The sequence below is a fragment of the Camelus bactrianus genome, chromosome 16 (genome assembly GCF_048773025.1).
Source record: "Camelus bactrianus isolate YW-2024 breed Bactrian camel chromosome 16, ASM4877302v1, whole genome shotgun sequence".
NCBI classification, from domain to species: Eukaryota; Metazoa; Chordata; class Mammalia; order Artiodactyla; family Camelidae; genus Camelus; species Camelus bactrianus.
This window is the reverse complement of record NC_133554.1, coordinates 6,671,390-6,683,522: the sequence shown is the minus strand read 5'-3', so window position 1 is coordinate 6,683,522 and position 12,133 is coordinate 6,671,390. Positions and strand designations below refer to the sequence as shown.

At 50.5% G+C, this 12,133-nt stretch overlaps 1 protein-coding gene across 4 annotated transcripts in view; it reads right to left on the bottom strand.

Annotated features, from left to right (window-relative positions):
* PIK3R5 (phosphoinositide-3-kinase regulatory subunit 5) overlaps positions 1–12,133 on the bottom strand; it is a 61,704-nt gene that overhangs the window by 12,596 nt on the left and 36,975 nt on the right. For all 4 annotated transcript variants that reach the window (XM_074342215.1, XM_074342217.1, XM_074342216.1 and 1 more), the window contains exons 2-5: positions 11,128–11,243; positions 9,288–9,388; positions 7,070–7,138; positions 6,181–6,319 (exon numbers count right to left, since the gene is read on the bottom strand). In XM_074342215.1, the coding sequence (XP_074198316.1) occupies positions 6,181–6,319; positions 7,070–7,138; positions 9,288–9,388; positions 11,128–11,230 (412 nt within the window). In that variant the 5' untranslated portion in view covers positions 11,231–11,243. The remainder of the gene's footprint in view (positions 1–6,180; positions 6,320–7,069; positions 7,139–9,287; positions 9,389–11,127; positions 11,244–12,133) is intronic.

Below are 12,133 nucleotides of genomic sequence, written 5' to 3'. Positions count from 1 at the left end.
GACTGGGTGTGAGCTGGGAGCAGGAAGGCCAGCCCCACGGAGAAGAGCAATGCCAACGCTGGGGTTAGAGACAGCTGTAAACAGAAGAGCCAGGATTTTTGTTTAGTAAATGGCTCCAAGTTCCCAATTTATGCTATTCCAACATAGGACCGAGTTGCTTTGATTTGGGGCCTTTTGTTTGATGTGTCGCTTAGGGAACCGTCCCATGTTTAGAAGTTTATGTGATGTCTACTTTGATAGGAAAGTCCCTGGAAACAGTGGTGATTACTATCGGGGCTCAGGACACCACCTGGTGGCCACTTGCAGGCATGACAGAGAAAAGTCCCCTACGGCCCCTTAACCCCCAACAAACGGCTGCAGGAGTGCATCCCCCCCACCCCCATCCCCTGCCCCCAAGTCTCTCCGACTCCAAAACACACAGACAGCAAAGTCTTCTCTTGACCTTTCTGCACTTTCCTTATACTATGTAATGTTTTAACAGGGAATGCACATCCTGCTGACCAGTCGCTACCCCCTCAGTTCTGCCCCCGTTGATGGGCAGGCGGGCCGGGGCCACACCCCCTCCCGGGGCAGCAGGTGGTGATCACTCTCCCTCCTCATCCGGTTCCCTCCCAAACGCAGGCCTCAGCCTCCAATCCCACTGCCCCTGGAAGCTTAAAGCTTCCCGGTCACAGGGCTCAGCACCTCAGCCAATTCCTCCTTGCACTGCCTTTCTTTCGAGTGTTTGATACTGTAAACAACTTTCTCCTTAAAACATCCTCTTCCCCTTTGGTCTCCATAACAAGGAACATCCTCTAACATCCTTTTTTCTCCACCTGCTTATCTTAGGACGCTTTAATGGTCTCATTCCGGGGCTGTGATGTCATTAGAGCTGGGAGCTGCAGTTTGCCTGATTTCTTTGCATGAGTGGGGGACCCAGAGGGAGCTGCTTCCAGAGCTGACTGGCTGGTGCTGAGCAGTCCAGATTCCAGCATTTCCCAAGGGGCACCCAGAGCATCAGCTGGAGCTCTCTACCCCTCCCCCAAAGACAGCCATCAAATCCCCCGCTCCTCGGCTTCTCCTGATAACGGACCTCCACTTTTCGGGAGCCTCAGGGTGATGGCCCCGTTCCTCCCTTCGACTTTCACCCCTCTTCTCTGGGCACCTCAGTAGATAGGAACAACTTTCTTAGTTTAGGGACCATCTTTCTTAGACCAAGGCTGGCCCAAGGGCTGAACAAAAAACCTGCCTAGGGGTTTCTGTGCCAGGTCCTGATAAGTAGAAATTCGAAAGGGCCACCTCATGCAGGAGAGGGATGGGTCCCGGCAGTGGGAGCCGGTGGTGGGCGGCCACAGTGAGGTTCAAATACCTCATCCAGGCACGTGGGCCCCTTCGCAGCTGAGCCTTGTTTACCGACCTGTGCTTCCCCTCTTTATTTTTTTATTTTAAAAATACAAATATTCCTTTTTTAACTGAAGCATGGTTGGTTTACAATGTTGTATTAATTTGTTTGGGGTGGAGGTAATTAGGTTTATCTATTTATTAACTTTAATGGAGGGACGAGGGATGGAACCCAGGACCTCATGCATTGTGCATGCTAAGCACGTGCTCTACCACTGAGCTATACCCTCCCTGCCTCCTCTTTTTTAAAGTTGTGACTAGAAATGGCCATTCTGCACAGAGCAGCTGACTATGAAGACAGAGGATGCGTGACAGTCCCCACTGGTGTCATGGAGCTGGAACTGGTACCAGGTTCAGGACGCTCCTACAGAACGCTTGGGCTGAGGACATGAGACGGGGCCTGGGCAGCCACAAGGCGGGCAGCAACAGCACTGTCCCCGTTTGCCTGACGTTTTCCCCTTAGAAGGCGAGCACCACCATTCCGCGGGGTCGCCTGCGCTGACACGAGGCAGGGGAAGCCCAGACCTAGCAGGAGACAGTGCTGTTCCTCTTCCTGTGTCTACAATGAACGTCAGCTTGGTCTGGAGTCTGAGTCTGAACCACACTGTACCCTGACACAAACACTCCCAGCAGCCGGCTTTCTCTGATGCGTTCCTCCCTCCCAGGGTCCCCTGACCAACCCCTTCCTGCCCCTCAGCTCAGGGAGCCTGGGTTCTAAAGAGCCGGCAGGAATTGGGGGTATAAACCTTTCATTCATTCATAATCACAGATAAAATGTATAAAATACAAATTCTTTGATCAGTCACATCCAAGAGAAACTTACTGCCACTGAAGAATATTCAGAATTCACCTGCCACCAGTTGAGAGACAAAACTGATTAATCCAGGTGTGTTCCTGCTTTGAAAGGAGGTCAAAGGGTGGGCAGGCGCTCAGTGAAAGGAAAAGGGGCAGGAGAAGCTGCCCACCGGCCGGGAGCGCCGGCCAGCCCACAGTCTCTCATCGCACACAACCACCTGCCTATGCCTCGTGGTAGAAACACAGCTTCACGCAAACATGAGAATGTTATGTTTGGAGTCAAACGATATGGCTTCTGGAATCAAATGGACATGGGTTCAAGTGTTAGAACTCTTGTTGGCTATGTGACCACAGGCCAACTACTTAATTATCTGGCCTTCAGTTTCATCAGCTGAAAGATGGGAATTACCCAGGGGGATGATCTGAGGATAGATGACACCCAGCCTCAGCAGTGATGCAACCATAGCCATCACCGCCAACGCCATCCTCGTCATCAACAATGGCACCCCTACTTTTTAAATTGAAATATACTTGATTTACAATGTTGTGTTAGTTTCAGGGGTACAGCAAAGTGATTCAGTTACACATATATTTTTTTCAGATTCTTTTCTGTTATAGGTTGTTACAAGATACTGAATATAGTTCCCTGTGTTCCACAGTAGGACCGTGTTGTTTATCTATTTTATATATAATAGTGTGTATCTGTTCATCTCAAACCCCTAATTTATCCCTCTGCCCCTTTCTCCTTGGTAACCATAAGTTTGTTTTCTATGTCGATGAGTCTGTTTCTGTTTTATAAATAAGTTCATCTGTATCATTTTTTAAGATTCCACATATTAAGTGATATCATATAATATTTGCTTTTCTCTGTCTGACTTACTTCACTTAGTGTGATCCATCCATGTTGCTGTAAATGGCATTACTTCATTCTTTTTTATGGCTGAATAATATTTCACTGTATATAAACATAAACCACACCTTCTTTATCCATTCATCTTATGATGGGTACTTATGTTGCTTCCAAGTCTTGGCAACTGTAAACAGTGCTGCTGTGAACACAGTCCTACTTTTGACAAGGAGGCTCAGAGACCTTATAACCCACCCAAGGTCATCAGCTAGTAAGTGACACAGCATTGGTCTTTGTCACCCCGAGGCCCATGTTCCTTCTTTCACACTTGACTTTGTAACTTGGGCAAGAATCATCACACTTTGCTGGGCCTCGGTTGTCTCACGCACAAAATGGGAGTAATGTTGCTTTTCCCCCTCACACCCCAGGGCTGTGGTCTGGGTGAGATGCACTCGGAGGACTTTGGGTCCTTCGAAAACTGCAGTGACTTACACCCACGATGCCCACTCTTGCCCCTCAGGATTACAGACCAGCTCTCTGCAGGCCAGGATTGTGGTCTGCACAGCCGTGCAGACACAGAGTAAATACTCAACAAACATGTGGGCTGAACCCAGGAGGGCTGTGGTGGGCAGGACCCGGCAGCACTGACGTGAGGTTTCCTGTCACCCCCAGATGGAGGCAGTAGGCAACCCTACTAGGAGTGGAGTCAGGAAGAAGGGGGAGGCCCGCAGGCTTGATAACCTGCCCGCTTCCTCTGCCACCCAGCCACATCAAAGCAAGATAAACTGTTTCACTCATCTCCATGGCAACTGACTCCCTAAGGCTCCAGGGGTGGAGGGCCCAGCTCCCCAGGTCCCTCATTGTCTTCTCCCTGTGGCCTTGCCAGGACCCATCTGTTAAGCTAAGACCACCCAAACCCTAATGCCCCCAGCAATGGGAAATCAGTGTAGGCCAGCATTCATCCTCACACACTGCTCTGAGAGAGAGAAAGAGACATTATTGTACTCCCATTTCACAGATAAGGAAACTGAGGCTCCTATGACGTTAAATGTCTTGCCAAAGGCTCCCCAGCCACAAAACTTGAAACCACGATGGTCTAGTACCCAGTACTGGTAACCACCAAGTGATTCAGCCACTGCCTCTCCTCCAGAGCTAACTGCCCCGCCTCCATCCTACCCACGCCACCCAACCCCTTTCCTCCCATTGCCTCCTTGAGCTGGGGTTACTGGCGGTGGAGCCACTCAGCAGTAAGGCAAAACTATCACCATGCGCCTTTACAAAGTAACACTAAAGCACTTCCTAATTAGCCCACTTAAGGGTACGTAGAAGAAGGTAATTTGGATTAATTTACTGTTTGCTATTAATGAGGGCTCATGTTCTGTGAAATCAGAGGTTCACTTGTGGATGTGAGGTGAGTAATTTTTGTTCGGTACACAAGGTAACTTTAAAGGTTTTTCCCCTCATAGATGTTTTATTCCCCAATGTGATGTTAACCTAACTTTGTATCTAATCCTGCCATCTTATTGTGGCTTATATGAGAAATTTATTTCAGTTTCTCATACCTTTCTTTAAACCAGCTCTCCAGCCTTGCTGGTTCCCTCAGTAACGAGTTGGATGCGTCTCTGACACAGGCTCACTACACATCAGAATGAGTGCTAGGTTTTTTAATTATTTGAAAATGATTCTTTGTCATGAGAAAGAGCTAATGGTTTCCTATCTCGGTTCGGCTTTCCGTGGAAGAGGAGACGCTCCTAGCACGGGCAGCCTGGGCTGAGCATCTCCCTTCAGGCATTTGCTTCTCGGTCCCCAGCACATCTGAGGCATCACATGGTCCCAGGGGCAAGAACCACAGGAAGACGCTCAGCAGTGAGTGACTAGAGTTCCAGGAGTCCTCCCTGCTCTGAGTCCAAGGACCCTCATTCCATTTCCATCTCCAGCCGTTACTCTGCCTGGCTCTTGTTCCCCAAGCTGAGAACCCCACGTCCCAGAGTCTGAGCCTCTCCACAGCCCGCCCTTCTGCTCCACATCTGTTCTCTGGGCTGCTCAGAGCAGAGTTCCTGCTCAGCTGCCCACAAAAACATCTCAAGGCATAGCGTGCATTCAGCTGGTGAGAGCCAGCTGGTTCCACTTGAAATTGGGAAGCGGTCTCCCTGCACGCAGGTGACAACTCTCCCCCAAGCCAGCATCTCCCTTAGCCATTTCAAAGTAAGGGCATTTAGATCTTTGCTATAGACTGAAGGTCCTGCCAAGGTATTTGCATTTTAAATCCTTTCTATCTAATTATAGAAATGAAGAAAAGCTTTGCATTCTTGCTAAAGGAATTCTGGTTACCAGCAAGAAGCCCAGAGGCATCTAGACCTGTTTGTTTTGGGGGTCAGTAGGTTGGAAGGGAATGAAGGAGATTAACCTTAAATTGGCTTGTTCGCTTAGGGTGCCTTGGGAAGCTAGGCTGGCTGACCTGTCTATTCACCATGTGCCCCGACACCTTTCCTAGTCCAACCTCTTCTCCTCAGGGCCTGATTTCTCAAATCTTCCACCTGAGTCTCTACCAGGAGGTACGGGGCAAGTAATAGGCAGACTTTCGCTGATGGCTAACCCTAACCCATGTCTGCTCAGCTCCTCTGTAACAACAGACAGCTGACTGGCTGGGGGAAGACAGATCAGCTGACTGCTTGGAGGAAGACAGATTAGCTGATTGGTTAAAGGAAGACAGATCAGTTGACTGGCTGGGGGAAGACAGATAAGCTGATTAGTTAAAGGAAGACAGGTCAGCTGACTGCTTGGAGGGCCTCTTGTCATTATTGCAGGGGCTTCTCTGTCTGACCCGGGCAGCCTCAGAGACCCCCTGCGCTAACCAGAGCAGGGACCCAGGCTGCAAAGTGTGGTCTTCTTGCCCCGAAGCCTGGCTCAGCTTCCCCTAACGATCCCCCCTTGAGCTCCTGCCTGTGTTTGCTGCTTGCAGCCACCTGACGCTGGTGCACACACGGTGCCACAGCCCCACGAAGAGAAGACGCCAAGGTTGTGGAGCCGACCACGGGCAGAGAAGAGCTGAGGGATGCGAGGTGAGGAGGGTCGTACCCAGAGCCCAGTTTCAGAAGAGCTGGAAATGTCCTGACCGCGTCATCCCTGCCCCAGGTGCCAGCCATCTCGACACTTACCTGGGGCCTTCAGCTCAGCATCAATGAAGGTGAGCAGTTCCTGGCAGATGCTGCAGTAAGGAACAGGCCAGGTCAGGAACCGGTGGTAGGTTCTGGCTGCTTTCAGAAGGAGATCTGAGTCTGGTGGGAAGTGTGGTGTCTGGGATGGAGAGGGAGTGGCAAGCAGAGAGGTCTGGTGAGAGAAAGCTCACTGATGTTCCGGAGCAGACCCTGCTGCTTTCTGGAATGTTCTACAAAGGGCACACATTTCCTGGCAGCAGCGTGTCCCAGGATGAGGGCAGGTGGAATTGAAAGTTACCCACAGGAAGTGAGTTACAGACAAAGTGGTGCCCAGGGACGTACCAAGCATAACAGTTTACCAAACACACACATCAGAGCACCGCTCTGAAAAGCTGTCATTTGGAGATCATCCTAAATGGTGTCATGGCTGCCACTCATTCTGGGGACTGCTCTGCAATGCCTAAACCACCTTCACCCTCACAAGAGGCAAATGCTTATTCTTTGAAGTGGATTGACTCAATGTACATGGAGTCCTTTGGTACCTCCAGTCTGATGAACAAGGGGCGATCCCACTGGGTGAAACTGGCCACTGAGGTACAAGATGAGGTGGACATCGACTCTCTTAATGGAATCTCTTTTGTAGCTTGGGAGCACACTATGACCGCACTCCCTCCCCTCCATGCCCCGCTGTGCTGGGCACAGTAGCATCCTGTGGAGTTACTGGAGCCCTCTCAAGACAGCTAAGCAGAAGCCGTGAGAAAGCTGACGCCCGCCTTGCTGGACACTCTCTGTGTGTTTATCCTCAGAGCTGTGAGGGCTGTGCCCCCTTCCTCGGAGGCTGCCCTCCCTCCTGCCCGCCTCCCCCGGCCTGGGCCAGTCTGGAACTTACACAGAGGACAGTAGAATAGAAGAGCAGGGCCAGGGGGGCAAGGAGGTCATAGGTGCCCTTCTCCTGGACCTGCGGCGAGAACAGGAGAGGAGGCGTGAGGCTCACAGGGTGCACAACAGAGCAGTGCTTCCTTCTCTGTTCCTTTGCTTTTTTTTAAAAGTAAAAAGGAACGTAATCACAAGACCAAAATGTAGAAAATGGAAGTTAAGCCCCCCCCCCACAATATCCCTCTTCCAAACCCAGACACAGTCAACGTGTCAACGTACTTCTTACACCCTTCTTTCCTATGTGTTTTCTCTGCAAAGTTGTAAATCACTGTGGGCACATTTTTACCCCTAACCTCTTTTAACAAAAATTATTATAAAGAGATTTCTGTTTTGCTACATCACCTCTAAGACCACCTTTTTTTTCCCTCCTGGTTATACGTTTACTTGCTATTTGTGTTGTAAATATTTTTTCCAGTTTTTGTTGGTTTTTCAATTTTACGCATTTTTTGATGTACATAAATGACAAGTGCTAACTTTTTCTGTTATGAATTTTTGCTTTGCATGCAAGGGTTATGTAAACATTCACGAATATTTTCTCCTTTCCTTCAAAGCTTCATTTTCTTAAATTGAAATCTTTAATCCACCTAGAATTCCATCTGCTATAGAATATGAATTGGGAATCTCAATTCATATTTTTTGAAACGTTTAATCAGTTTCCCCTAAACCATTTGATACATTTTACTGATGCAACTTTTTAATATATTCAATTTTGTTTCTACCCCTGGGTAATATCCATCATTTTTATTAGCTGTATAATAATATTTCTGGTATATCTCCATAATTTATTAGCTTTATTTTAGATACTTGAGATGATTTTCTTGCTATTTTAAGTACCTGTGCAATGAAAACCTTTGTGCGCATTCCTTTTTCTGTAATTTGAATTATTTATTCAGCATAGAGTTCAAGAAGTGGAATCAGTGGATTAAAGACTATTAATATATTTATGATCTTTGAAACATATCGCCAAATTGCTTTCTGAAAGAATTCTGCCATTTATAATCCCCTGTACGTATGAAAGTACCAGTTTCACTGTACCCTCCCCTGCATTTGTTATTATAATGTTTTTGTGAATTTGCTAGGCAAAAGCTGTGTCCTGGTGGTTTTAATTTGCATTTATTTTATTATAACTGAGGTGACATTTTCCATATTGTTTACAAGCTCTATTTACTCTTCTGTGAACAGTCTCTTTGATAGAGCGCACCCACAGCACCATGTACACGCATGTAGATAAACAATTTAGAAAAAGTGGTGAAGGTCCCTCAGCCCATTCTGGAATTCACAGGGGTTGAAGAGGCAGAGAAGGCCCCACCATCTCTGCTGTGCCTGGTGACCTCAGCAGAATCAAATTTAGAGTTCTCTTTCTCTTTACCCTGAATAGACCACATGTCCAGCACACCTGCTGCTCGACCCCTTCTATGCAAAACCCTCCCCTGTTGCTACACGGTCGTGGATCCTTTATATTGGGTTTATAAGCTAAGCACTCCAGAGGTGGTCTCGCTCTGCTGAGTTCTGAGTGCTTGGGATCAGGGTATAAGAGCAGCAGGTAAATGGTGCTGCCAGCACTGGAACCTTGGGTGTCTTGATAAACCGAGACCTTCTTCTTATGGGTAAAGAGACAGCTGAGAAAGTCACGTGTTTTCCAAATCAGTCACATATTAAAAAAAAAAAAAAAAAGAAAACTTAAAGAAGGAAAGTTCTTTATAAAAGAGCCAGTCTCCTTAGGGACTCACACCGTTCTGGAACCCCAGCCCAAATCAGCTTTTCTTCCACGTCAGAAAAGCCTGACTGACGGGTGAGGAGAGGTCTCAGTTTACCTCTCCAATCTGTTTTCTCTTTCGTGCCTTTGTTCTGATGCATCTTTTGGAGGAAAGGAATTCAGCAGAGCTTCTTCCCTTCTTCCTAATCAATACCTTGACCCACATGCAACATCTGTCTTAAGAAGCAGCTTACACTCGGGACCTGGCTCAGGGACCATGTGTTCTTATTGAAAGGACCACACCCCTCCTCCGGCCCCCAGTCCTTCACTGAAGCAGAGAAGGCGCAGGCTTCCAGTTCCTCCGCCAAGCCCCTCGGTGGTCCGGGCACCCCAGATCTGAGGTTCTGTGGGGACCTATTTCTCACGTCTGTGAAGCCGATCCCAGCCCACCCTTCAGCCCCGAGCCGGCCCTCACCTCTCGGGTTTTCTGCAGGATCTGCTCCAGGAGGATAAGGAAGTGGCCCGGATCCCGGCTGACCAGCTCCTGCAGGCTCCAGCAGTTCAGACACAGCCCCGCTGCAAAGGGGGAGAGAGGCTGGGGTCTGTGCGGGGCTGGTGAGAAGTGGAACTCCCCGGGGCTGCTCTGGGGGCCTTCCTTTCTGAAGTCAGAGTCTCAGAAAATTCTGGATCAACACACTTGACCCTATTACGCCCCATCGAGACTTAACAAGTTTCTTCTTCCCACATGGGCAGGAGGCTCAAGAGACACAGAGACGGGCCGGGATCCCCCTTGCAGGCCCGGGAACCGGCCACGGTTCTGCTCCCTGCACCGCTGGAGAGCACCGCTTCCCCACACTGTCCCTGCCCTGGGCTCCCACGGTTCGCAGGGAAGGGGACGGGGCAGAGATCGCTAGAAGAATAAGGACAGGAGCCCGGGCGAGGTGATCCCACCCGGGACACGAGGCGGAGTCTGGGCAGCCGTGGGACCTCCCGGGACTGCCGGCCAGGAGAGCCCAGGAAGGGGAAACGCCATTCATCTCTACTTCGAAAGCTGTCACTCTGTGACTTCCCCAGACTTTCTTATTTTGTCAGTTTCTGCTTCCCTGCAGTCAGCAAAACCCTCCAAAATGAAAAGGGGCTGTCTCAGAGGCACGTGTGTGTGGTGGGGAGTGAGAACAGTAGGGGCAGAAGTGGCCCATTCATGTGAACGGGCTCCTTCCAAAGTCCTGAAGTGTGTCCACATGGTCACAAGTTTTTGTAAAATGTGCAAAAATACAGATATTTTTATATTCTCTGACTTAATGATGGCCCCTCAATTCTATAAGCTTGGTCCCATTGAAACCTGAGTAGGAGGCCAGAAGGAAGAAAACTGCCATTTCCTGAGCACCTACTGTGCGCCTGTGAGGTGCCGGCACTGTCCTACATCATCTCCATTGGGTCTCCCATCCTCCCCTCGGGAAGTGGTTCCTGCGGATATTATTCTTGTTTTACAGACAAGGCAGGTGAGTCCTGCCAGGTTAAGAGACTTGCACAAGTCCATATAGCTGGTGAGAAACAGTTTTAAGCCAGGTGGGCTTAATTCCAAGGAAAGCCTCCCCAAGGAGGTGACATTTGAGCTGAGACCTGGATGGGAAGGAGCCAGATCTGTGCAGTTCCTAGAGAAGTCCAGGCAGCAAGTGCAAAGGTCCTGGGGTACAAAGGAATGTCCAAGGAGCATGGGTATCTATCTCATGGGGTAGTTAGGGAGACAAGTGAGATGTGAAAAATCTTTGAGTGTAAGGAATTATTACAGTTTGGCACCAGCCTTCAGAGACCACGGCCCCCACCTGCAGAGACCATGGCCCCGCCTATAGATACCCCCATTCCTCCGTCCTGGGAACGTGGAACATGGAGGCCTCCTGTGCCCTGAAGTTCTGCTGAGATTCTCCATTGTGCTGTGGGGAAGAGGAGGATGGAGCCATGGAGGGAACTAGAAACCAGGTGAGCAGGAGACTTCTGGGGAGAGCTGTCTACACATTCCCAGCTACAATTTTGGAATCAGAAGTTGTGGCCTTTCTAAGCAGGTCCAATACCTTCTTCAGGGACCTATGTTTCTTGCACACACTAAGGAAGCAAGGTTCAGTGCCGAGGAGGGTGAGGGCCACTCTCCATCAGGCGCTGTGCTGCACATCTGCCCAGGTGAGGTCCCGGGGCTTGCTCAAGTCAGTCAGGGCTGGAACCAGAGTCCGCCAGTTCCGTGCCTGGTCCAGTGCTCACCGCAGCCCCCGAGACTTCCTCGGGTCCTAAATGTGCCCCCCCAGCTCCCTCAGACCTACCTGACCAGGAGGTGGAGCGGCGGCTCAGGCTGAGCCCGTGCAGGCAGCGCTCCAGGGCGTGCTGGATGCGGTCCTCCGTGCACGTCGTGGCCCCTGGCTGCATCCTGAGTCATCGCCTGCGTGGGGGACAGACAGCAGTCAGCCTGGAGATCCTCAGGTTCGAGAAGCACGTGGCCTAGGGTAGATGGCAGAGACAGCGGGCACTCACAGCCCAGTGCTATCAGCCTTGCAATGGCCCAGGTACCGGCTGCCTCCATGGCTGGAACGGCTCCTGGGCTCCTGGGCTCCTGGGGTTGCTGCTTGGAGCAGCAGGACAGAGCCCTCCTGCAGCCCAAGAGAACAGGCTATGAGTAGTGAGGGGTCAGGGGTGGGGGTGGAGAGATGCGGGCAGTAGCAAGTGTCTCCAAGAGCCTGGGGAGTGCCCCGGGCGGGGCAGGAGGACCCCAAGGGAAAAAATCAGAATCACTTGGGGGACTTTTTCTGAATTTCCAGGCCCGCGTCCCCTACCCCTCAGGGATGGGCAGAGATCCCCTTCAGTGTGCCGGCTGCTCCAGGGCGGGGGCTGCCTTCACAAGTCCCCCAACCCCGCCTCGCCCCAGCCACTGCGTGGGTGCCCAGGCCACAGGCACCTGGTCATTTTCTGCCCTCACCTCCACCTGGGCCAGCTTTCTTTGCTTTCTCAGAGGCTTAGTAGCAATGCTACCTCTCTGGGCGTGGTCTTCCAAAGAACCCCCTTCCTCATCCTACTGAGGAGAGACCGAGGTGCTTATCTCAGGCTGGAGGGCCACTGAGGAGGAGCTTTAAGAAGGGGTTTTAGCACCAGGTGGGGAATTGTGCCAAGGGCCACATTCTGAGAGCCTCTAGCAGGACCAGCCCAGCTTCACAAGGATGTGTGTGGTCTCCTGAGTCCCCCGGGAAGCTGTGACAGGTAGTCTAGCACAGAGAATAAGCCTGGCTTCTGGCATCAACAAACTTAGATTCAAATCTTGACTCTGGTATTTGCTAG